This window comes from Catharus ustulatus, chromosome 29, assembly GCF_009819885.2.
Source record: "Catharus ustulatus isolate bCatUst1 chromosome 29, bCatUst1.pri.v2, whole genome shotgun sequence".
NCBI lineage: Eukaryota > Metazoa > Chordata > Aves > Passeriformes > Turdidae > Catharus > Catharus ustulatus.
Window position 1 is genome coordinate 3,142,968 of NC_046249.1, and position 23,902 is coordinate 3,166,869.

The following is a 23,902-nucleotide window of genomic DNA, read 5'->3' on the forward strand; positions in this document are numbered from 1 at the left end:
GCCCCGCCTCTGACACATTGTTGCCACCGGCGGCCGCGCGCGCGCCCGGCGCGGTCCCAGGGCGGGGCTCCCGCGCGCCCCCGCGGCCACGCCCCTGCGGGGGGGGGGTCAAAGATTGGGGGGGGGGGTCACACCGGAGGGGGGAACGAACCGGTACCGGGGGAGGGGGATCGGCATGGGGAGGGGGTTTGGGAAGGGCGGGGGTCGCACCGGGTGGGCTGAGGGGTTTTGGAAAGGGGGGGGTCAAACCGGCGTGGGGGGGGTTGGGAGGGGAGGGGTCGCACGGATTTGGAAAGGGGAGCGATTCGCTGGCAGGGGATTGGGATTTTGGGGAGGGGGTCACAGGGGTGGGGGGGCTTTGGAAGCAGGAGGGAGGTTTGGGGGTCCCTTGCCTTGAGGAAGGGATGGGTTGATGGGGGCTTGTGGGGTGCCTGGGGAAATGTGAGGAAGGGGCTGTGAGGGGCTCGCACTGGGGATGGGGACAGGGACAGGGACATGTCCTGTGACCCACAGGTGCCAAGGAAAGACAGACAGATGGTGACAGGGAGAGTCCCCCACCTCTGCAGGGACATTTTTTCACCTCTGACATAAGGATAAATTAAACAATAATTTGTGTTAAGGGATCATTCTGCTTTGTCGAAATCTGGAAAAAGTGATGGGAATAACACAGAGCCCTGGAGCTGCTGTGGGGCCGTGTCCAGTTCTGGGGAGGACAGACCTTGGGGAGAGCAGGGAAAATCCAGTGGAATTTTTGGTCACAGGTGTTTCACCCAGCCACGTCCGTGAACAAGGACACCCCACTGCCCTGGAGTCATATCCCCAAACCAGGACACCCCACGGGCCTGGAGTGACATCCCCAAGCTAGGACGCTCCTTTCGGGCTGTCCAGATCCCTCTAGGTCCCCCCAAGTTTCAAAAACTGTTTCTGAAGGATGAGTGAACACAGATGGATTCCGGACCCTCCTCCCCACGGACCATGGAATGTCCCCCTGGGTGTCCTGGAGTGTGCTCCTGGGTGTTCAGGTCCCCCCTGAGCCCCTCAGAGCCAGAGCTGGCTCCCACCAGAATTCCTCAGGTGCCTCCAGATGCAAAGACACTTCCAGTTGGATTCACAAAGCACCAAGGTGCCCATTAAGTCCATCAGGAGGAGCAGTTCCAGCACATCCCGCTGCCCGTCCTTCTGCTCAGCATCCAAATATCCCTGTAAATCCATCTCCATCTCACGAGCTCTTTGGAGTTTGTCCGTGCTAAAAGGGAGGGAGCGGCCCAGCGTAAAACACCACCAGCGCCACAAGGAGAGGTGGGATATAAATAAAATATGGATCCTCCTCATTATTTATTTAGCAAATCTGTTTAGGAAAAACTCCACGGACTGTGGGGCTCTGCATACCTCCCCCCCGCCCCGAAGGAAAACAAATAAAAACCAAATTATTTTGGAATAATGCCGCCGGAGCATCCTCCCGCGCCGCAGCTCCATCAAGGTTATCCATCTCCTCATCCTGCTCCCATCAGGATCCGTCTCCATCAAGCCCCCGACAGCCAATCTCCCTCCTGTCAGCGGACGCTGCCACAAACCCGGACACTTGTCTGTCAACTCTATTTGTTTCCATTTCTCCAGCCACGCCACTAAAAGCTTTCCGGGCTCTCCGGGAGGCCCAGCCACGGCTCCTCCTGGCTCGGGGACAGGGCTGGGAGCCCTGGCAGAGCCACATTCCAGGGGCAGCCCCAGGGGCACGGCAGAATCTGTGCACAGAGCGATGCCAGCAGTGTTTGTGGATTGGGAATGGGGATGATCCAAAGGGCACCGTGCTGGCCAAGGGGTCAGCCATGGCTTGGGGTGCCAGGTCACCCATGGGCACTCGCTGGCTGGACATTCCCAGCTCAGCCCAGGGCATCCCAGCTCAGCCCAGGGCATCCCAGCTCAGCTCAGTGCATCCCAGCTCAGCTCAGTGCATCCCAGTTTAGTTGATTAACCTTGTGCATCTCAGCTTGGATCAGTTCAACCCAGTGCATCCCAGTTCAGCCTAGTTCAGCCCAGTGCATCCCAGTTCAGCCCAGTGCATCCCAGCACAGCCTAGCACATCCCAGTTCGGCCTAGCTCAGCCCAGTGCATCCCAGTTCAGCCTAGTTCAACCCAGCTCATCCCAGTTTAGCCCAGTTCAACTCAGTGCATCCCAGCACAGCCCAGTTCAACCCACTGAATCCCAGCTCAACCCAGTGCATTCCAGCTCAGCCCAGCCCAGCTCAGCCCAGTGCATTCCAGCTCAGCCCAGCTCAGTCCAGTGAATCCCAGCTCAGTCCAGTGCATCCCAGTTCAATGCAGTATTTCCCAACTCAACTCAGTGCATCCCATTTTAGTAGAGTTCAACCCAGTGCATCCCAGCTCAGCCCAGCTCAACCCAGTTCAGCCCAGCTCAGCCCAGCTCAGCCCAGCTCAGTTCTACTGGAGCTGTGGGGGATCCCAGGTGAAATTCCCTGGGAAATGGGGTGATGTGTTAGGACCAGGCAGCAGCAGCCCCACACCCGCTCTGGTTCGTTCCCTCCCAGCCAGGATCAGCCCCAACACGTCCCTGCCCCAGGCGAGGGGGGGGCCCAGCCCTGCTTTGCATGGAACGACTTCTTCCCCACTCCTGGTAACGGGAAAGAAAACCTTTTCCAGGATTTTTCTGGCTTCTCCAAACAGCACCAGGTTGTTTTTCTAACCAAACAAAACCAACTATTTGCCTTAATTACTGCAAATCCTGCAATTTCCAGCCCCCAGCTCCATGCAGGGGGCAAGGCTGGATGCAGGGAGGGATAATTCACACCCGCCTTCCTCTGCATTAATTGGATCGGCCAGGAAATTATGGAAAATATTTGCTACCGACAGAAAAATCCTTCCCACTAAAAAGGTGAGGAGTCGCAGGGAAAGGGCTGGGAAGTGCTGGCGCAGAGCAGAGCCAGGCTGCTGGCAATGGAGCTGCAACAGGAGAAAAAAAAGGGGTCTGGGTGGGTCCCTTAGAGCTTCCAAACTGGAAGGGATCGGTGTGAAAATCCCAGCTGGCAGCAGGATCCAGATGCCCGGGATGGAGACAAGGGGGTGGTGCTGATGTCCCCAACCAAGGGATCCTTGGCATTGTGTGGCATCCACAGGCACCAGTCCCCATCCTGGGCTCCCATCCCACCCAAGGTCGGATCCCCAGGCTCGCGGGGCTGGAGGGCAGCGCTGGGGACACCCAGCAATGTGGCCAGACCTTGGCACAGCTCCAGTTTTGCTCCCGAGATCCTCCCAGACTCCCCGAGCTCTCAGTTTATTCAGGACAGCGAGCAAACTGCCATAGATACACAAAATCTGCGAAACCCCACAATCATACCCCAAACGTGGCTGCACCCGGAGCTCCTGTGCGGCCTCCCGGGATCCCGGGCAGTGTCTCCCCTCCAGTGGGGTGGGAGAGAGCCACATCCTGCGGCTCAGGGTGGGAACCCGGAGCCCGGGAACACCCAAACCCTTCCCGCAGCCTGGGCACGGACACGCCTCGCCCGGGGCCGTTCACACCTTCCCCAGCAGCACCGGGCGCGTTCTGCCGCCTCATGCGATGCTCGTTAAAACACCCAGCCCCGAAATCCAGCTGTGGATAAATCCTTCCCACGCCGGAGCCGTGCTGCCACGAGAGAGCGCGGCTCAGCTTTGCCTCGGTGGCATTTGGTGGCCGCTGTCCCTCGGCCATCGGGGGCTGTCGCACCCGAGCGCCAGCTCGCAGCAGCGTCCTCAAAGCGATTTCCAGCCAGGAATAAACCCACAGCCCTCTCGCGAAGGGGGTGGGAACCGTGCAGGGTGGCACCTGGGTACCAGCGCAGCCCACACCTGGAAAAGCAGCCGGGAAACAGCCAAGGGCCAAAACCCTGCGGTTTCACCCCAAAGCTGAGGCGGCGGAGCGGCGGCACCGCATTGCTTAGGCAACACCCCCCTCTAGTGCCGGTGCCCCTCGCGGCCCCCGGGGTTGTCACCGTGCACTCGGGTCGCCGCTAATGCGACACAGCCCCGGCCCTTGCTTGGATTGGGGGAATCGATCACCCGGGGAAACAAAGACCCCCCACAAATCACAGCTCCACAGCCCACCCAGCCCTGCAGCCCCCCAGTCTTGCACCCCCCACAATCCCGTAGCCCCCAACCCCACAATCCTGCAGCCCCCAGTTCTACCAATCTGGCATCCCCCCAAACCTGCAACCCCCCCAGCTCTGTACCCCACAGCCCAGCACCCCCAGTCCTGTACCCCACAGCCCAGCACCCCCAGCCCCTCCAGCTCTGTACCCCACAGCCCAGCACCCCCAGCCCCCACAGCCCAGCACCCCCAGCCCCCCCAGATCCTGCAGCCCCTCTGGGGACAAGCAGCTGAACAGCCAGGAGTTTTGGGGAGGGTCTGCAGCCCCTCCCTCCTCTGGGGAGCCCTCATCCCTGCACAGACCATTCCCAGAACCCTAAAGGAACACAGCACAGTGCCACGGCCACCGTGTCCCTCTCCCACGGCCACCGTGTCCCTCTCCCACGGCCACTGGCCCCGCACGCCGGCCTGAAGCCCCCGGCCCCGCGGCCCCCGCTGCCATCCGGCTGCGCTCCGGGAGCTTTTGAATATGGAAAGCGCAGGGGAAAAGCGTTTTCTGTTCGGCCAAAACCCACCCAAGTGGAATGGGGAGGGGCGGGGGGAGGGAGGGCAGCCCGAGGAGTTAATCCACTTTGAATTGCAGCGGCTCCAGCCCGCGCTCCGGGCTGACAGCTTGACAGAGACGGATTGGCAGCTCCCGAGGTGAGGCATCCCGGCCGAGCCACGGAGCCGCAGGAAAACCCGGCTTGGAGAGGGCAGGTTCCACCGTGTGGTTTTCCATGAGGGGGGAAAATAATAAATTAAATAAAGGTGAGAAGGAAAGGAGAGCAGGGAGCTGGAACAGGCCCTGGCAGGGGGAACGGTTCCCCCTGTCACAGGGACCCTCGAGTGGCTCTTCAAGCACCCCCAAACCTGACCCTGGGGTCTGCAGGCACAATCCCCCAGTGACCATCACAGCATCGCCCCCCAGTTTCCACCCCGTGGCTGAGACACCTCTCAGCTCCCCCAGGACTTGGGGCAGGGTTTTCCCAGCGGGATCCCCAAGGAACCGCTGGAATACAGATCAATAACAAACCGGGCTGAAGGAGAACGGGCACCGTGGGGTGATGTCCAACGGGGCCACACACCTGCTCAGGGGGGTGTGACAGGCAAACACAGCCTCAGGCAGGGTGATCAATCCCTTCTTTGGGCAGAAAAAGGCATTTTGCAGGCCCGGCTCTGCCTCCCTGGGCCGTTGCCTGTCAGCAGCCGGGAATCACTGAACTACGACGGATGTCTCGGAGGGATGATAGGGCAGCGACCCTCATATTTTCTGCGGCGAGCGCTCCTGTAAGCTCCCTTTGTGCTGGAATGATGGGAATTCATTACAGACCACCCCCCGCCGCGCTCTGGCTCCCAGGGGAGGGATCTGCCGGCTCTCTCCAAGGCTAAATGGGATTAGGTTATCTCCCGGCACGGATACCCAGACAAGAGCACACCAGGAACGGTCCCGGAGCATCCAGCCCGGCACTGGCAGGACTCAGCAAACACAGTGCAGGTGAGGAGGATCTGCTTCCAGCTGGATATCTGCTGCCAAATGGGAGATTTAGTGGTGATGCTGATCCTGGAGATGTTTGGTGTTGGGGGAAACCAAACACTTCATTATATGGTCACCATCAAAAGACCCTCACCCTAATCCTGACCTTCACCCTGTGATCAATCTGTGATCAACTGCTCAGCAGAGCGTGGCACAGGCTCTGCCAGCCCCATTCTCCCAGTTTTGGTGCCAGCAGCCCTGATGCCCCTCTCAGTTCTGGATCATGGCACAGGGAGTGGGGCTGAGCTGGGCTTCACCCTGGGACAGGTGGGAGAAGCCAGAGGGAGCAGCACTGTGCCCAGCCTGGCACTGCTGGCACTGCCAGTGCTGCTCCCACCGTGAGCTGCTGCAGGAGCAGGAATCCCCAGGCTGGGCCAAAACAGCTTAAAGCACCAAAAACTCCATCTCAGGGCTTGGCAAAAGCAGAGGTTGGGGTGGGAGCACCCTCACTTTACCCTGCTCACAGTGGGAATTGGCTGCTCCACTCTGGAGGCATCACTGCCCCTGAAGATCACCATGACTTCCTCCCAAAGGCCACCACAACCTCCCAAAGACCACCACAACCCTCTCCCAAAGGCCACCACAACCCCCTCCCAAAGGCCACCACAACCCCCTCCCAAAGACCACCACAATCTCCCAAAGGCCACCACAACCTCCCAAAGGCCACCACAACCTCCTCCCAAAGGCCACCACAACCCCCTCCCAAAGACCACCACAGTCTCCCAAAGGCCACCACAACCTCCTCCCAAAGGCCACCACAACCTTCTGAAGCCCCCACCACCATCACCACCTCCATGCAGATCCCAGCACAGCCCTGCTGGGCCCCCCAAACTCTCCTGGTGACCCACCTCAGCACAAGCACAGGCTGCAGGGTTGGTGTGAGCATGGCTGCACTTGCTCCATTCCCTCTCCCTGTGGCTGCTGGATTCCCTCAATCATGTCAAACAAACCCAGAGAAAAATACGTTTGACTGCATCAAAGTTCAAACCTCCACCTGGCCGCGTCCCCGAGCAGGGACCCTTTAAAGCTGCGAAGATGTAAACTCCCCCAGGTCTTCATTATGTCTTACAGGCCCGATATTATATCAGATTATGGAATCATTAAACAAAAAATTGTACTCGGCGCTGTCCGGAGGGGCCTCCAGTTACCTTGTCTAAATATAACAGCATCATTTTTAACTGAGGAGCTGGTACAGTCCCTCGGGCCTTCATTATATTTCATGGGTCTGGGCTGGAATATCATCTCCCTCATCGGAGAACTCACCCTGCACTCGTGCCAAGGCCAAGGCCAAGGCCAGCAGTGCAGATGCCGCTCTCCATGGGACGCCTCCCACTCCACGGGGCACCCCCTTCACCCTGCACTAGCAGAGAACGGGCACTGAAAGGAGTGGGATGGGCTGAGAGGATCGAACAAAGGATGGAGAGGAGGAGATGAAGGGAGAACAGCGTCGGGGAGGGGGGGCGATCAGAGCCAGGTACGCGCCCAATTATTTTAATTGCGTGTAGGTGCCCTTCCAGCTCGCTGATGCGACACATCAGTGTTTACTGCGCCGAGCAGAACCAATTATGTTTGAACATGGAGGGGCTGAGAGACAGCAAATAAACACGGCAGCGTGCGGGGGGCTCCGCCAGCCTCCGTTTGCACCCGTCCATCAGCGCCCAGCCAGGCATGGACCGGGAAAGGGGGGGCTCCGGGATGGGTCTGGGCAGGGAGCCCCACGGCGCAGCACGGCCGCCGGCAGGAGCGCGGCGCCCGGAGGGGAGATGGAATAGATCTGTTTGGGAAAAAAAAAAAAAGAAAAAGGGGTAATAAATAAAGCTGTAAAGCGATAGTTTCTGGCTGGGGCTTTGACACGAGTTGTCAGAGGCGGTGGTGCGTGTGCTCCTGTCTTTACAGTAAATAACTGTCAGCAATTAGGAAGTGGAGGTGGTTCGGGGGAGTCGGGCGGCTCCGCGCGTCACTCAGCGGGGTGGGGAGTGGGGACCACCGGCAGCGGCCCCGGGGCTGTGTCCCCTCAGGGAAGAGATGCCTTTGCCCTCAGCTTACCCACAGCCAAGGCTCAAACCCCCAGGGCTGACTGAATTCCCAAACATCGGGGACAGCAGCCGTGCGGGTAGGGGCACAGATCCTAAGGGTTTTTGCCAACTTAAATGTTTCAATGAGTGATGAAATCCCAGGATGGTTTGGGTGGGAAGGACCTGGGATAACCCAGTCCCATCCCCTGCTCTGGGCAGGGACACCTTCCACTATCCCAGGGTGCTCCAACCCCCATCCAACCTGGCCTTGGGCACTTCCAGGGATGGGGCAGCCACTCCTGGGCCTCCCCACCCCCACAGGGACAAATTTATTCCTTATACCTGCTCTAAATCCATCCTATTTTAGCTTAAAACCATCACCCCCGTCCCATTGCAACAGGTCCTACAACACATCCCCAGGACCTGGCTCCATGATCCTTGTGGATCCCTTCCCCCCAGGATATTCAATGATTGCATGATCAGTGATGAACCGAGCCCTGAGCCTCATCCTCCCCGCTGCCCTCCCCACCGCTGACATCTCCATCACCTTCCACCTCTTCCTCCCACCCCCCTGGCAATAATTGGCTCTGGCTCCCAGCTCTCCCCTTCCCTCCTCCTGGTTTTCACTCCCCTCCGCTAACAGCAGCTGTAGCCGCGGCTCAGCCTCTGGAGCTGCCGAGTTCTTTGACACCAATAACCTCTGTCTTTGTGCTCCAGGGCTCCCGCTCCCTCCCAGGCTGGCACAGCCCGCTCCCCCCGGCCTGGAGCAGCCCAGCTTCAGAGGCTCGCTGGAGCTCAGCCCCCGGAGCTGGGCCCCGGGGACCCCCAGCTCCCGTTCCTATGGCGACCGAGGATGCCGATGTCGCAGCCCGAGGCGGTACCTTTGGTACTCAGGGATCAAACCGCAGGGCAAGCGGTGCCGGGGAGGGGACACGGAGTGCAGGGAATGCAATGACTCGAATTAAGAGCAGGAGAAACACGGCAGCCCCCCTCGGAGCAGGGTGGGAGGAGGCCAAACTTCTCCTGGGTGGGTTAAAACTCGATTTTTTTTTTATTTCTCCCCCTGTCCTTGGCCTCTCCCAAGCCACCAGCGTGGGCTGCAGGGCACCAACACGATGGATATCAGCCCTGTTGTGCTCACCAGGGGAGCCAGAGGTCAGAGAATCCTGACAGGCTCCAAATATCTGCCCCTCAGTGTCCCAGGAACCACCTTCATGCCCCCCATGTGCCCACACAGAGCCCAGGAAGGGCAGGGAGAGGATGAGCAAAGCCCAGCTCTTCCCTGGAGGAGCAGCAGAAGCTGGGGGGACCCTCAGCATGCAGCTGCCTTCACACCAGCAAGGACCAGGAATGTGAAAGGGAAAAGGTGACTTTTCCCTGGTTTTGTGCCTCCTCACAGCCTCTTCTCTTTTCCATCACGCTCCTTCCTCGCTGCTCTTTCCGCTCCGGAGCATTCCGTGCTTTGCTGGGGCATTAAGAGGCAGCAGCTCAAACTGTTTAGTGAAGCATTAAAGGGGCATGAAAACACTCACATCACGGGAGCTGAGAGCCCTGGAGCATCCTCGGGAAAAAAGCACCTCCCAGTTCTGGGAAATAAGACATATTTCTGTGCTCACAGCACCAGGCAAAACTCATCTCCCAGCTCCTGCCAGCCCCGTCATCAGCCCGGCCATCCAACATTCCAGTGCTCCTAAAGTCAATCCCTGCCCATTCCCATCCAGGTCACTCGGGAGCAGCTGGGCCACCACCCCCACAAGCCACCATCTGCCACCATTCAGTCACTCCCCAGCCCCCCAGGATGCCTCAGACATGCCCAAACCACGGGATTCACATGATTTGGACATGTTAAAATCATCACAGCTTGAGCATGTGAAAAGGAACCAATTCTTCACTCCCTCCTTCCCAAATCCACCAGAAACTGCAAACACCCCAGGGCTAAAAAGGGATTTTCCCCCTTTTAAGGGGTTCAGAACCCACCTTGGGCACACACAGAGCTCAGGTGTCCCCTGTGCCCCATCCCAGGCTCTGAATGCAGCACCAGATTGGGGAAAATCAGGAAAAATCTGTTAATCAGAAACCTGACCGCTCCCTGGAGGGGAAAAGGCTCCACACAAGCCCCTCAGCAGCTGGTTGGGAGTTTTTCCCTCTTCCTTTAACCAGCCACAGGGAAACTGGACTCCTTGGGAGGGGCTGGTGTCCTTGTCCCCATCACCCAGCCCTGCTCCTTACGGGAACTGTGAGCAACAGAAGGTTGGCTTCACATAGTGCAGGATCCAGAGAGGATCTGGGGCTCCCTCTGAGAGACCCCTGTCCCTTCCCAAGCTCAGAAATCATTTTCAGAGCTTCCACTCCCACTAATGCAAGGGCCCAGGGTGTCCCAAATGGGGCATCCCCCAACTCCAAGGATTCCAGACAAGAAAGGGGAGAAGCTGGAGAATGTCCCAGGGAAGCTCCATTCCCTGTGAACACAGAGTGGGATGAACCAAGCAGCTCCCCTGGCCAGGACACAGGACCTGGGTGCTCCCAGCTTGGAGAGGGTTTGGCACAGGCTCTGCTCCAAGAGAGCTGGACCAGCTCTCCCATTTCAGGATGAGGCAGGACTGGTGCTGCTCCCAAATCCATCTCCCCCTTCCCTTCTCCTCATGGATTTGCATCTCTCCTTTGGGCAGCTCGTTTCAGGCACACACAGGGCTCTGTTGGGGTCTCCTCCCTCCAAGGGCTCCCTTCAGGTTCCCCCCACCAAGGGCTCAGTGCAGGGTTCCCCCCTTCCTTCCTCAGCAATTGTTATGTTAAAATCCCCAGGACATGTTTCTGCAAAGAATTAAAGGAGGGTGAGGAGGGGATTGTTTTCGTCAGTGTCTCACCGAGTCTCTGACCTTGAGCGTGAATAAAAACAAGAAAAAAGGAACTTTATGCAAATCTCCTGCACTCGGCACAAGGGGGAAAATAATAACGGCAAATGGAGATTAGGAATGCAAATCGACTTAATGAAGAGGCAGGGGCTGGGCAGGAGCTTGTTTTGCTCTTGTACAGACGACTCACCCCGTCTGCTCCTGCTGCACCCCAGGTCTGATCGCTACAAATTGCATCGGGGTAGGGAAAGAGAAGCACAGGAAAGGTTTAATTCCCTAATCATGGCATTGTTCATCTCCCCTGCCCGTGGCTGCTCCTTCCAAAGGCCTCTCACGCCTCCCTTGAATCAACTCCCAGCCATTCAACACCCAAAACTGGCACATTATCCTGCAGATCCCAGGCTCAGATCCCCAGTCCCACATTAGGGGGGTGCAGCTGCCTCCAGGGGTCTGAGGGGATAAACCAAACCTCCAATGTGTCACCCTGGATGGGTCTGGCACTGTGGGACCCCCCTGCTCTCCCCCAGCCCCTTCACAAGGCTTGGCCTCACCACCTGGATCATTTTCCTCTCATTTTCCATTCCCTCCTGGGCCCAGCCTTGTCTGCCCAGGCTGCTGCACTGGGGTGAGGGAATGGCTCCCACATGCCCATGGAGTGGCCATGGAATAAATCCAGGTCCTGGCAGGGATCTCCAACACCCCCCACAGTGAAGGAGTGACCAGCCACAGCCTGGACACAGGACATGGGACCACGAGGAGCAGCTGGAGGCCACTGGGGGGATTTGTTCACACACAGGGAAGCTGGGATGGCTCAGGGTGGCCCTCAGCACCACATTTCCAAAGTTGTGGAATGTCATTGCCTCTTACCACTCAAAACATACCTTAGAATCACAGGATCATGGAATATCCTGAGTTGGAAGGGATCCACAAGGATCTCCCAGCCCTCCACAGGACAACCCCAAAATGCCAAAATTTTACCCTCCTGTAAAAACTCTGCTTTACAAAACCCTGAGCTCAGAGCCACATCCACCCTGAGCAGTCACTGCTGTGCTGGGAGGTGCTGAGTACCCAGATTGCCCTGGGAAGGTGATCCCAGGTCTGGATCACACACATCCAGGTGATGCCTCCTCACTGAAGTTCAGAATGGTTTTTCTTTCTTCTACATAAGAACAATCAAGGTGAGTTGTATTTAAATGAGTCTTGCACTGGTCTGAAGATGAAATCAGGCCCCAATCCCATTCCAGATTATGCTGGGATCACAAGGAATCGCCTGAGCTGGCTGAAACCCAGGCAGGATTAATTCCTGAGGTGTCAGAGCCCTCAGCATCCCACTCCCCTTTGCCCCACTCCTCTTGGCAACCAGACCCGAGGCTGCCCTCAGGACACATTTAAACCTCAGCCTAAAGATGTTCTTGGTGTATTTAGAACCGAGTGAAGCTCCAGGGGCAGCGACCTCACCAAGGCCTGGAAACCATCCCTGAGCTCAGGGTCGCGCTTCTCCGCCAACGCCAGGGCTGGTGACGCTTCCACCCCACAAACACCCCCCTTCCCTCCCTCCCAAACAACATCCACGGGAGAGTTTGGCTGGGAACGCAGCGCTTTAATCTCCTGGAAGCCTTTGACAACCTGTCTCGTCCTGGCTTTTAGCTGCGTGAGAGCTGCTCGTTAATGGAGCATTAACCTTGGAGAGCTGCTGCAATTACTCCAACACTAATTCTGACAGTTTTTGGTGTATCTGTTTGTTCTTTTGACAGGCAAAAGGAATTTCTTTTTAAAAGCTGTTTGATACATTTGAGACCTTCTGTCCACATTTCCCTTTTTTTATATATTTTTTTTTCCTGCTGGAGATGGGAAGGTGGGGGAAATGCGTGGAGGGGGAGACGCAGCCTTCCCACGACACCTCGTTCAGGCACCAGCCGGGATATTTCCCCCCTCCCAAGCCCTTCCCACCCCTGCTTTAAGTCACAGAAGCGTTTGGTCTCTCCTGACCTCATTAGGGTAATTAGGAAACCTTTTGAAGCTGGAAAAATGGCTCTGAGCGCTGGAAAAGGAGGAGAGCAAAGAGGCTCTGAAGGAGCACGAGGATGGAGAAAGGGGGAGAAAAACATCTTCAGCAGCAAGGAGGTGACCTGCAGCTCTGCTCCCCTGGAAAGCTCCTTAAATTGCCTCTTTTAAGAGGATGGAAAACCAAGTCCTGGTTATCCCATAAGACCTGGGCAGCCAGGGAGCAGGGAAGGAAAAGGATGGTGGGGCAGGCACAGGCTGAGCCGAGGATTCCACTTCCATCTCTGATCCATCACCACTTCCCCAGGTGCCCTTTGGCAAATCAGCTCTTGCTGTGCCTTAATCCTTCCTTCATCTGAAAAAAAACATTCCCTACATGTTATTTTCGATGTGGGAAACACAGGCTTTGGAGGGAAAGGGCTCCCTCTGACTGTGCAGCTCCCAGGAAAACCAGGCTGCTCCTGGCCATCATCCACCTGGAAGTGGTGCCAAGCAACACCTTGATCTGAAGTGTGATAAAGCCACAGCCCACCTCAGATGGAGGCAGGAGGTGATTTTGGTTTGAACTCAGCTGCTTTCCAAACCCACCTGAGATAACACCTGGGTGACAGCAGTGGGAGCCTTTCTAAGAACACCCAGCTTTCTCTTCCTCTAATAAAAGTGGGAAGCGTTTTTCCTGCGCTCATCTGAGCCAGTGGAGAAGCCCAAACGATGACTGTGGTGAAGCTAAAGTTATCACAGGGATAAAACCTCCAGTTCTAAAGGAAAAACTCGCTATCGCAGCCCTTTGCTACCAATCACAAAGGGCACAAACCCGATGCCTCTCTGTGTTCTGCAGAAAGAGGAGTTTGATGTGAGAGAAAAGCGGATTAAAATAACACTGGCAAGAAAAAGGATCAAAATACACCGATATACCCCGGCACGAGCGAGCCTGAGCCGCCGCGCCCGAGGTCCTGCTGTGCCTCCAGCACACGCCGAGATGGAAGCACTGCCACCATCCTGCTCCGCTGCTTTGAGGGTCCTCTTTGTAAAATGAGAGCCCCACAGCCATCCCTCCATCCCTCCAGGAGAACATCTCATCAGGAGCTGCTCCTCCAGGGTGTGCAGAGCCACACCAGCCTGAGCTTCAGAAATGTCATGGGGCACTTAGGGTGGGAAGGGACCTTAAAAATCATCCAGCTCCCCACTCTGCATGGGCAGGGACATCTTCCACTATACCAGGTCGCTCCAAGCTCCATCCAGCCTGGCCTTGAAGATTTCCAGGGATGGGGTAGCCACAGCTTCTCTGGGCACCCTGTGCCTCTCACCTCACGGGGAAGAATTTCCTCCTTTTATCCAATCTAAATCAGCTTTGTTTGGTTCAAAACCATCACTCCTTGTCCTGCATCAACTGGAATTTGGCTTGATGATCCTTGGGATGTGCTGGAGAGGCACCTGGGGGTTGCAGGTGGGTTGTAGGTGGGTTGTCTCCCCCAAATCCCCAATCCCCTCAGCTGCTGCTCACGGTGTTAATGCCCATCAGGTTTTCCTTGTCAGGAACAGCCTCTCCAGCAGTTCTGCAGGAGCGGGGGTGGCTGGGCTCAGCTCGGGCTGAACAATGAAATAATTGGGATTATTTTAAGTACAAGAGGTTTTATTCTTTTAAAAAGCAGGAGTAATTAACCACAGGAACGTAACAGCAGCGTAGCGGGGCGGAGTGAATGCTCCAGGGAGGGGCTGGAACCTCTCCAGGGAAACCTTGTGCCTTCACCTCACACGGAGCAGGACAAACCTCTGGAACCCTGCAGGGGCTGAGCATCACCCTGGAATGGGCTCTTCTCTCAGCACCCCCATTTCCAGGCTCTGACTGAAGCATTTTGAGGATGCTCAGGTGCTGCCAAGAGCAGCTCCTGGAGATTCCAGCGTGGTAGGAGGGAATCACAGCAGCACTGGGAGATGTTTCCAGTGGGAGAGGGAATGAGGAGGTTGCCCACACACCAGTTCAGTGCCATTCCAGTTCCATTTCCCAGCATCAGGAACCTCTTCTCACCCAGGAACCACAATGACTGGGAGAAGGGTGACCATGAAATCCCAGCAGGGTCTGGAACTCCCAATCCTTGTTCCACCCCCTGCTCTAACCCATCACCTCCATATTCTCACATGCCACGTTAATTAAAGCAGCTGGTAATTGTCTGCAAACACCTCTGCATGGGCAGTGGCTCTCCAAGCTCTGCTGAAGCAGGATCTGTTCAGATCCACAGCAATCCCACAACCTGTGGAAGTGCTTCCACAAAATCCGACCTAAAATCCCCTTTTTTTCTGGCAATTCCAGCCCACGGGTGTATGGAAGTTCCACCCCCCCCAAAAGGTATCCCTGGACATGAGCTACAGCTCATGACTTTGATCCAGCATCGTGAGAAGCAAACATGGGATTGTAACATCCAAGACATCGCCTCCAATTTAATTTTTGGGCTGTTTCCCCCCCCTCTCCCACTGCAATTGCACATTCAGGAGCACAGAGCCCCTTTCATGTTTACTCATCCTTAGATTGCAAAAATTGTCGTGTGAATTCCTTCTCCAATTAGCTCTGGTACTCAAAAATAAAATATTGTTCAGTTGCCAGCACAGTTCTGATCATTGCTGTCCTTTATACTTTTATTCCCCAGAGTCACTTGAAAAGCGGACGCTCCTTCCTCCTCCCCTGCAAAGCCCCCTTGGAAAATTTTTAAAACAAAAAACAAGCAGCGATTCTAAAGGAAAGGCTTTGGTGGCTGAAGTGCCACTTCCATTCACCTTTCCATGATAGAAAGGAAAAAATAAAGATCAGAAGGAGGATTTAGACAAAAAGCCAACTAAGTAAAGGTAATTTCTGATACAGGAAAATCTGCTCGTTGTGTAGAGCTGCTTTGTTGAGTGGAACAGAAGAGACATCAGAGACTCTGCAGCGGGTTTTCAAACATTCCCAGCTTCCTTCCCAGTGTGCTACCCGATTCCACACCAACCCAGAGACACATTTTGGAATGCCAGTGTCCATGGAATGAAGGTGAGGAAAACCACCCAGCCCCTGCCCATAATGAGCCCCAGAGGGACACGGCCACAGTAGAACTGTGAGTGGAGCTGAAAACGTTTATGGGGAAATTCCAAGAGCCACCCAAAGTCACCCCAAAGTACCCAGGAGCAATAAATGGGACCAAACTTGTGACACCTTCCCCTGACCACGCTCATCTCCTCACCCAAGCAGGGCTTGGCCTCAATGGGACTGAGAGCCCAGCGTGTTCATGGGGACAATTTATGACCCAGAGAGTTGCTCATGGGGATAATCCCAGCATAGTTTGGGTTGGAAGGGCCTTAAAGCTCATCCAGTTCCACCCCTGCCATGGGCAGGACACCTTCCACTGTCCCAGCTTGTTCCAAACCCTGTCCAACCTGGCCTCGGTCAACACCACCTAAAAAACCCCACAGTTCATTTGGTACTGGAGGAATCCAGTGACAAAAATCCATGAATGGGGGATCTTTTACCTATTCTATATTTTTCTCTTTTCCCTCTTTGTGGGGCTGGAGGCATTTGGACCAGATACAGCAACCAGAAAAATCACACACAGACCGCTGTCACACACAAAAACACAAAAAAACCACCAAAAAACCCCCAAAAAACCTAAAAAAAAGCACAACTTTAGACACAAACCCTCATTAAAACCAGGGGACAGCGAGTGAAGAAGAGCTCTGTGTGCCAGCAGTGCTCCCTCCCCAGGCTGTGCCGCAGAGGTGATTTCGCACTCCGCGGAGCGCGGCGCGAGGAGCCGCAGCAGCAAACAGGCTCTGGAATCAAAAGAGCTCCCTGGCACTCCACAGCTCCCATTCCAGGGAAGGAAATTTGCATCCAAAGCATCAAGAGCACTTTACCTCGAGTTTAAAATAAATTCCGAGCAGATCCATGCCGCCAGCTTGTGTTTGTGACTGGAATCCCAGCCAGCGCCAGCCGGAGCCTGTCCCCAGTGAGAGCTGGGGAAGAGGGGATGGCACAGAGCAGGGAACAGGGACGAGGGGAGGACAGCACAGCTGCAGCTGGTCCAGCACCACGGGCCACAGTAATTAGTGCTAATTGGGGTAACAGCCCCCTGAGCCTGAAAGGGAACAAGCACTTGGTTCACATCCTGTAGCAGCTCCCAGCACTGCACACAGAGAGATTGAAAGCACAGAATTATGGAATTTTTGAGGTTGGAAAAGATCCCCAAGATCATGAAGTCCAACCATTCCTACAGCACTGCCAAGGCCACCATTAAACCAGGTCCCCAGGTGCCACACTCAGAGGTTTTCTGAGCACTTCCAGGGATGGTGACACCATCACTGCCCTGGACAGCCTGCGCCAGGCTGGATCCCTTCCTTTTGGGGAAGGAATTTTCTCTCATTTCCACTCTAACCTGACAGGGTGATTCTGTCCTGCCCCTGCTGCTGCACAGGGAATGCTCTCTGTTAGTTCATTAGCACCACTGTTAATTTGGCCTGGGAAAGGTGGGGTGCCCCCAGGGTGCTGCTGTGCCAGGGCTGGGTGTTCATGTCATCATTTCATCAAACCATGGCATCCTGAAACCTTGTCAGGCCCAGAATCATAAAAATCTTTCCCAAACAAGTCCTGACAGGGCCAGGTGGAACCTGGCTCGGGTGGAGCCAGGGCAAGACCTGAGAGAGACACTCCCCTGAGAGAGGCACTGCCCTGGGAGAGACCCCCCCAATAGCAACCCCAAAACCTGCTGCTCCCCCACCCTGACCCCAAAGAGCCACAGCCCCCAAAGGCACTTCCAGCTCATCCCACACAGCTGCTGGAAGCAGCAGATTTGCCTTTCAAGGCACCAGGATTTATTTGCAGCTTCCCCAGGTGCCGGCAGTGCCCTGGCAGCTGCAAGTCTGGTCTGTGAGTGCCACCTACAGGGATCCCCTGTGCCCCAGCTCCTTGGTGTGCCCTGACCCCAGTGCCCCCCAAAACCCCACCAGCAACGAGGGTAAATCGTAGAGCAAACAAAGCCCTGTCCCCTCCTGGGCTGCTCCAGGACATGAGCAGCCAGGACACGGGGACACAGGGACACGGGCAGGGTGGCAGAGGGGGACAGGGGAATGTGGCTCCTGTTTTCTCAGTGCCACTGATCCACACAACCGGAATGAGGGGGATGAGAAGCAGATGTGAGTCGGGGAACGCCCTTGGTTTTGTTCTGGAATTAATTCCTTGCAGGGAGGAGTCAGGACATTCCCTTTTCAGCCTGGAGGAGACTCAGGGGAGACTCCCGAGGGGCAGCTCTGATCTGTGCTCTGTGAGAGCAGGGGCAGGAGCTGAGGGAACAGCTAGAGCTGTGTCTGGGGAGGTTTAGGGTTGGATATTAGGAAAAGGTTCTTCCCCCCGAGGGTGCTGGGCACTGCCCAGGCTCCCCAGGGAATGGTCCCGGCCCCAAGGCTGCCAGAGCTCCAGGAGCGTTTGGACACCGCTCTCAGGGATGCTCAGGGTGGGATTGTTGGGGGATCTGGGCAGGAACAGGAGCTGCTCTGATGATCCCTGAGGGTTCCTCCCAGCTCAGGAGATTCCAGGATTCTCTGATCCAGGGAACAGCCTCTCCTTCCACACTTCCAAATAAGCAAAATGAAACTTAGTTCTGCTGCTGTGGAGAGGCCAGAATTGGCCTCACAGGGACCTTATTTGGTCTTCTGTACAAGAAAAGGGATTAAATGTGAGAACAGGGAGAAAGGAGGAGACTTCAGAAAACTGAACTCAACCCAGAGATGATTGGAAAATCATGGAGTCATGGAATAGTTTGAAAAGGACCTTAAAGCTCACCTCATTCCACCCCCTGCCATGGGCAGGGACACCTTCCATAGACCAGGCTGCTCCAAGCTCAATCCAGCCCAGGCTTGGACACTTCCAGATGGGACACAAGGAGAGCAGCAGCCCTGGCAGCACAGTGTCCCTGTCCTGAGAGCAGGAACAAGGCAGGGGGAAAACCCAGAGAGCCCCAAAAATCCCTGAGCCCACCACAGCAGCCTCATCCCACGGGCTGAGCAGCCCCTGCAGACAGGGCTGCAATGTTTATTCCAGTGGCTCCAGGTATAAGAGAGGGGATGCTGCAATGACAAGGAAACCATGGATGGATGGGCTGGTGGCTGTTTAAAGAAAGATCAGCAGTTCCAGGAGAGTGAAACACGAGCTGCTCCTTGGGGAGTTCAGACAACAATGCTCAATGCTGTTTATTGACTGCCACCACTGGCCCCTCTCCCAGCACTCCCAGGGCTGCAGGTCCCATCCCAGGCACAGAACAAAACCCACAGAGCTGATCTCACCCTGCTCCCACGGATCCCATTAACCCTGCAGATGGCCCAGTCGGTTTGGGCAGGCTGGTATCAGCAGCAGAGCAGCCCAGGAAGCCTCCAAGACAACAGAGGGATTATGTAAACTTTGGAAAATTGGCTTTGGCTTAACTCAGAGCAGACTGTTGCAGTCAGTCCTGATGCACACAGGTGGTGGCTGTTCCAGGTCCATTGGATCCTTCTGGCTGGGATGAGCAGGAATCCTGCACACCAACAGGCACATGGAGCCTCCACCAACATCCTGATTGATGCAGGGGAAAGAAAAGTGCAGCAGTGGCTGGTGAGGCCTCAGCCTGCCCAGGGCCAGGACAGGCAGGTCTGTTTGCATTCCTGTGTTCAGCCTGAAAAACCAAAACTGGAAAGCTACTGGGAGATCCACCTGGTGCAAAGAGACCTAAAACAAAGGTTTCAAATACACGTGGGGGAACTGAAAGAGTAATGAAAGGAACACCTGAACTGCTCCTTTGTGGAAATGTGAGGGGTTCAAAGCTGTTGTTATTTGCAGGATCCACCCCAGAAACACCTGCCCTGGCCTGGCACTGCTCACACTGCAGGAAGTGACAGCTCCAGCTGGTTCTTCCTGGAGAAATGGGATCATGCTGAGCACCCCAAGGAGTCTCAGATCTGTTACTTGGTTTTCTCCTCTTAGAAAAGGCCTCCAAGGACTCAAGAGCAGAGCAGGGAAGGAATGTCACAGGCTGCAAAGGGCAAATCCAGGTGCCAACTGCTGCCCAGGGGCAGGATGGAAATGGAAACAGCTCCACAGGGTCCCTGATTACAGCTCCAAATTGTCTCCAGCCCAAGATCAGGACAAGTGACAGCCCCACAAGCACCTCTGTACCCTTTAAAGGTGGCCAGCAGGACTCTGAAAACATGGAAGTGGTGCAGAAATTCCAGGCTGGCACCTCTATTCCCTTCCCTGGCACCTCATTACCTGCTCCACACCTTTCCCTGCTCAAACACAAACATCTGTTCCAGCTAGAATTAATTCCAGTAGAATTATTTTCAGGGCAGGACCTACTGCTTGAGGTTCCCTCTGATCCAAATCATTTAACATTAAACAAATGCTCCACTCCTGCAAGGTGAGGAAACTTGAGAACTGCAAACCCCATCTGTCCAACAAAAGGGGAGCCTAAGGAATTCTCAGGTTCATCACTCCAGGTAAAGGAAGGATGAGGAATGTGTTGGTCAAACACTGAACATGGCACTGGATTGGGACAGTCAGGCTCATCTGGCTTCAACAGCACAAGGAAAAACTTTCCAGAGGAAAAATTAATAAAAGAGCCAAGGAATTACCAGCACATGCAGCCCTGCAGGATCCAGAGAGATCCTTGACCATGTCTCAACAATTCCCTCGTGGGAATTGCCTGCTCCCATCTGCAGCAGCTACAACAGGCAGGGAACACCCAAAAAAGGTGTGGAACAACCCAAACGACAGGAAAACAGGGCACACATCCAAGTGCTGTGTGCACATGGCAACGTTATTAAAAATATATATATATGTGTATTTTAAAATCCTTTGTGCACGTGCGAGACAGAGCTGCCATGGGGGTGGGATTTCTCCAGGAAACCTCACCTGTCCTGAACAAACAAACCGTGGCTGCTTGCACAGGATCACTCCCTCAGCTGCCTCCCCCTGATCAGCACATCCCTGTCCCTTCTCCAAGGGTCATCCCCACCCCTGCTCCACAGGGGATTTGCAAGCCAAAGGCATTCCAAAGACATCCTAAATATTCACCCTAAAGGTGCCACAGGGACCCTCCCTGCCCGCAGGGCAAATCCCTCGGGTTCTCCAAACAAAGGCACTACCAGCTTGGGGGGGAAAAGTGGGATTTAAGGATGTGCTGCCAGTTTCCAAGGAAAGGTTATGGACAGGAGCACTTGGCAAAGCAGTTTTCACTGTTTTAGCAGCAGATCCACCCAAAAACAACCTCCTGACACATTCACCTTTGGTCCTGCACAATCAGATCCCAAATATCCACATAACAAAGGGCCGCAGGAAAGAACCCTGCCGAGTACCAGCCAAGGGAGTGAAACTTCAGGGTCCTTGAGAAGAGATAATTCAGCCAGGGCTGCCCTGAATCACAGTCAAGAGGGGTTGTGGTCCTCATTTTCCAGTCATCAGCTGCTCCAGGACACTCCCTGGCTCACACTTGGCTCTTCCTCAGGTATCACAAGATCCAGAGCTTGGCAGACGTCACAGATGTCCCTGGAGAACTCCCAAGTGGGGCTGGGCAGAGTCCAGGCATTCCCAGCCCTTTTGGTGGCATTTTTGGAGAAATATTCCTTTGGGTTGTGGCCCCTCTCATTTGTAAACATGTCTGTAAACCCACGAATGACCTGGATTATCCTGCCAATACTGCAAAATCTAACTCCTTTAACTCATTCCCAAAGCTGCTCTGTCTGAACTGTCACCCTCCCACCCCTGTTTGTGTAAAAGACACCCAGAGCTCTCCCAGCTCCTCCCAGGAGCTGATTACAGAGACACTTCCCAAAGAAGTAACCTGATATTGCATGAAGGAAAGAGGATCAGCCTGGAAAAAGAATCTGATGCATCCAGGGCAAGGAGAGAGGGATGTGAGGCACAGGGGCAGCTCTCCAGCTCAGATTTCAGGTGCTGAAAATCATCCAGGAGCATCTCCCTTACCTCAGCCTTCCCCCATGCAGTGAACAGCTCTCATCTTTCCCCAGAAATGTCCCCAAGAATGCACGTGAAGAAAACAGGTTTGGTCCCCTCTCCCCTGGCCCAGCTATGGAAGGGCTCGAATTGTTAATTAAGTCACTGTAAGCAGATAGAAAACTTGAGCACTGGAGATTCCACTGGGATTGGGCCCTCCATCATTCCAGGCAGCCAGTGCCTCTGGTCACGAGTCATCTGGAAAAAAAAAAAAGAGACACCCAAAATCAGGGGGAGCTGAGGTGACATTCCTTGAGATGACATTCCTCCTCAGCTTCAAAAAACCTCCCCAGAAATCGATGTAAACACAATAAAGCAGGAATGGATATCCCCATGAGAATGGGAGTTTGAACTCTGATGAGACTTGGAAACAATTCCCAAAATGAAAAAAAAAACAACAAACCAAAACAGGAATTTTGCTGGGAAAACAGGAATGCATGTCCTGATAGGACTGGGAGTTTGAACTGTGATAAGAGTTGGAAGCAATTCCTAAGGTGAAGGAAAAATAAACAGGAATTTTTGTTTTCCTGTCTAACACAGGGAGGCCCAGACTGGGCACAAGAGCTGCCTCTCCCAACAGCTCTGTGACCCCTGAGCAGTGTCCAAATAACCCTGTCAGCGAGACTTTCCTGGGCCAGAAAATGAGGAAAAGCGAGATAAATCCGTGTGCCAACACAGAGACCACACACAGGCGTTTTAATTTATGCAGATCTGGTTGTAGGAGCTGTGCCAGAGCTCCCACAGCTTTGGGAAAGGAGCCTCAGCCCCTTGTGAGGAAAAGAGCAACGCACAAAACACACAAAATGCTCCCTCACCGCCTCAGGTTCCGGCTTTCAAACACGGTGTCCTCGTCGCTGTCGAGGGAGCCCAGCTCGATGTTGTCGTCCTGGCTCGACAGAAGCCCATACTTCTTCCTCTGGGGCTTCTTCAACCTGAAATGAGTTTTGGGCTCGTTTCTGGTGCCCTCGGACCTGGGGCTGAGGGACAGGGAGAGCACAGTGAGTGAGCTGCTGTCCCCACCCAGCGGGACTGGAGATGCTTTAGCGCTAATTACCTCGGGTAATTAACAGTGCTGGGGATTTACAGCAGCGTTCTGGACTCGCTGCCAAAGGGATGCACGGGGAAGCAGAGCCCCGGCTGGCACAGGGAGGGAGGGAGGGGGGATTCAGGGAAAATGAGCACAAACACAGGGGTTAGGAGCAGGATTGAGACAGGGAAGGGACAGGGGACACCGTGACAGGACTCGGGGGGACCCAGACCAACGTTGGGACTGGCAGGGGCATGGCCATGGGGGACAGGAACCGGGACAAGCAGGGACACTGCCACAAGCAAGCCCAGGACCAAGACAATCAGGGTGACATCCCCGACCAGGGGGGAGCAGGACAAGCAGGGCAGATCCCCAGGCCAGAGAACGCTGGAACCGGGACAATGTGGGACACAGCCCGGGACAACGGGAACAGGGACTGGGACCAGCAGGGACACAGCCCTGGGTCTGGGGCCACCAGGATGGGGACAAGACAAGGAGCAGGACCAGCAGAACACAGACACAGCCCCGCTCGGGTGCCCATCGCCTCCCCGCACTCACCGGAACGCCCGCAGCACGAAGTAGAGCGCGGCCAGCGCCGACAGAGCGCTCAGCACATAAATCGCCCGCCTCAGCACCGGCAGCCCCGACCCCAGCGACAGCCTCGGCCCGGACTCCTGCTCCGAGTGCGTCCCGTTCCGTGTGGTCACATGCGGCGGCTCCGTGCTGTTCCCTGGGCTGGGGACGGCGGCGCGGCCGAGATGCGGGACGAGGAGGAAAAGCAGGAGGAGGAGGAGGCGCGGCATGGCCGGGCCGGGCAGCGGAGCGGGAGCGGCGGCCGCAGGAAGGCGGCGGGACGGTGCGTGCGGCACAGGCACCGCCCGGGCCCCGCGGAGCCGCTCGCGGGTTCCGGGGCTGCGCCGTTCCGGGCCCCGCTCACGGAGACGGAGCCGCCGCGGGGCTCCGACATTTTGCCCTCAGGGTTGTTGGTGTCCCCTCGCGGGATGTTGTCGCCTCGGCGGGGCCGCCATTTCTCGCTCGCTGCAACACCGCGTCCGTCACAGACGCCATTTTCCGCTCAGGGTCATCCTTCCTCCCTCAGGGCCGCCATTGCCCTCAGAGTTTGAGGACTCTCATTCCTCCCTCAGAGCCGCCATTGCCCTCAGAGTTTGAGGACTCTCGTTCCTCCCTCAGAGCCGCCATTTCCCCCTCAGGGTTTTCTTTCCTCCCTCAAGGCCACCGTTTCGCCCTGAGGGGCATCATTTTTTCCCTCAGTGTCGCCACTTGCCCCTCATAGCAGGACGTTCTCCCCCAGAGCTGCCATTTCCCCCTCAGGGTTATTC

General features: G+C 55.7%; 1 protein-coding gene across 2 annotated transcripts; it reads right to left on the minus strand.

Moving 5' to 3' along the window:
- Positions 1-18,713: 18,713 nt before the first annotated feature.
- On the minus strand, positions 18,714-23,398 carry FAM174C (family with sequence similarity 174 member C). 2 transcript variants are annotated; one of them, XM_033082471.1, is made up of 3 exons: positions 23,121-23,398; positions 22,351-22,467; positions 18,714-21,733 (listed from the first exon to the last, which is right to left on the minus strand). In XM_033082471.1, exons 1-3 carry the CDS (start codon positions 23,363-23,365, stop codon positions 21,730-21,732), a joined length of 366 nt encoding a protein of 121 aa, XP_032938362.1. In that variant the 5' UTR covers positions 23,366-23,398; the 3' UTR covers positions 18,714-21,729. The 2 variants fall into 2 exon arrangements, with proteins under 2 accessions (XP_032938362.1, XP_032938361.1); XM_033082470.1 differs by having other exon boundaries at positions 22,351-22,512.
- Positions 23,399-23,902: the final 504 nt, after the last annotated feature.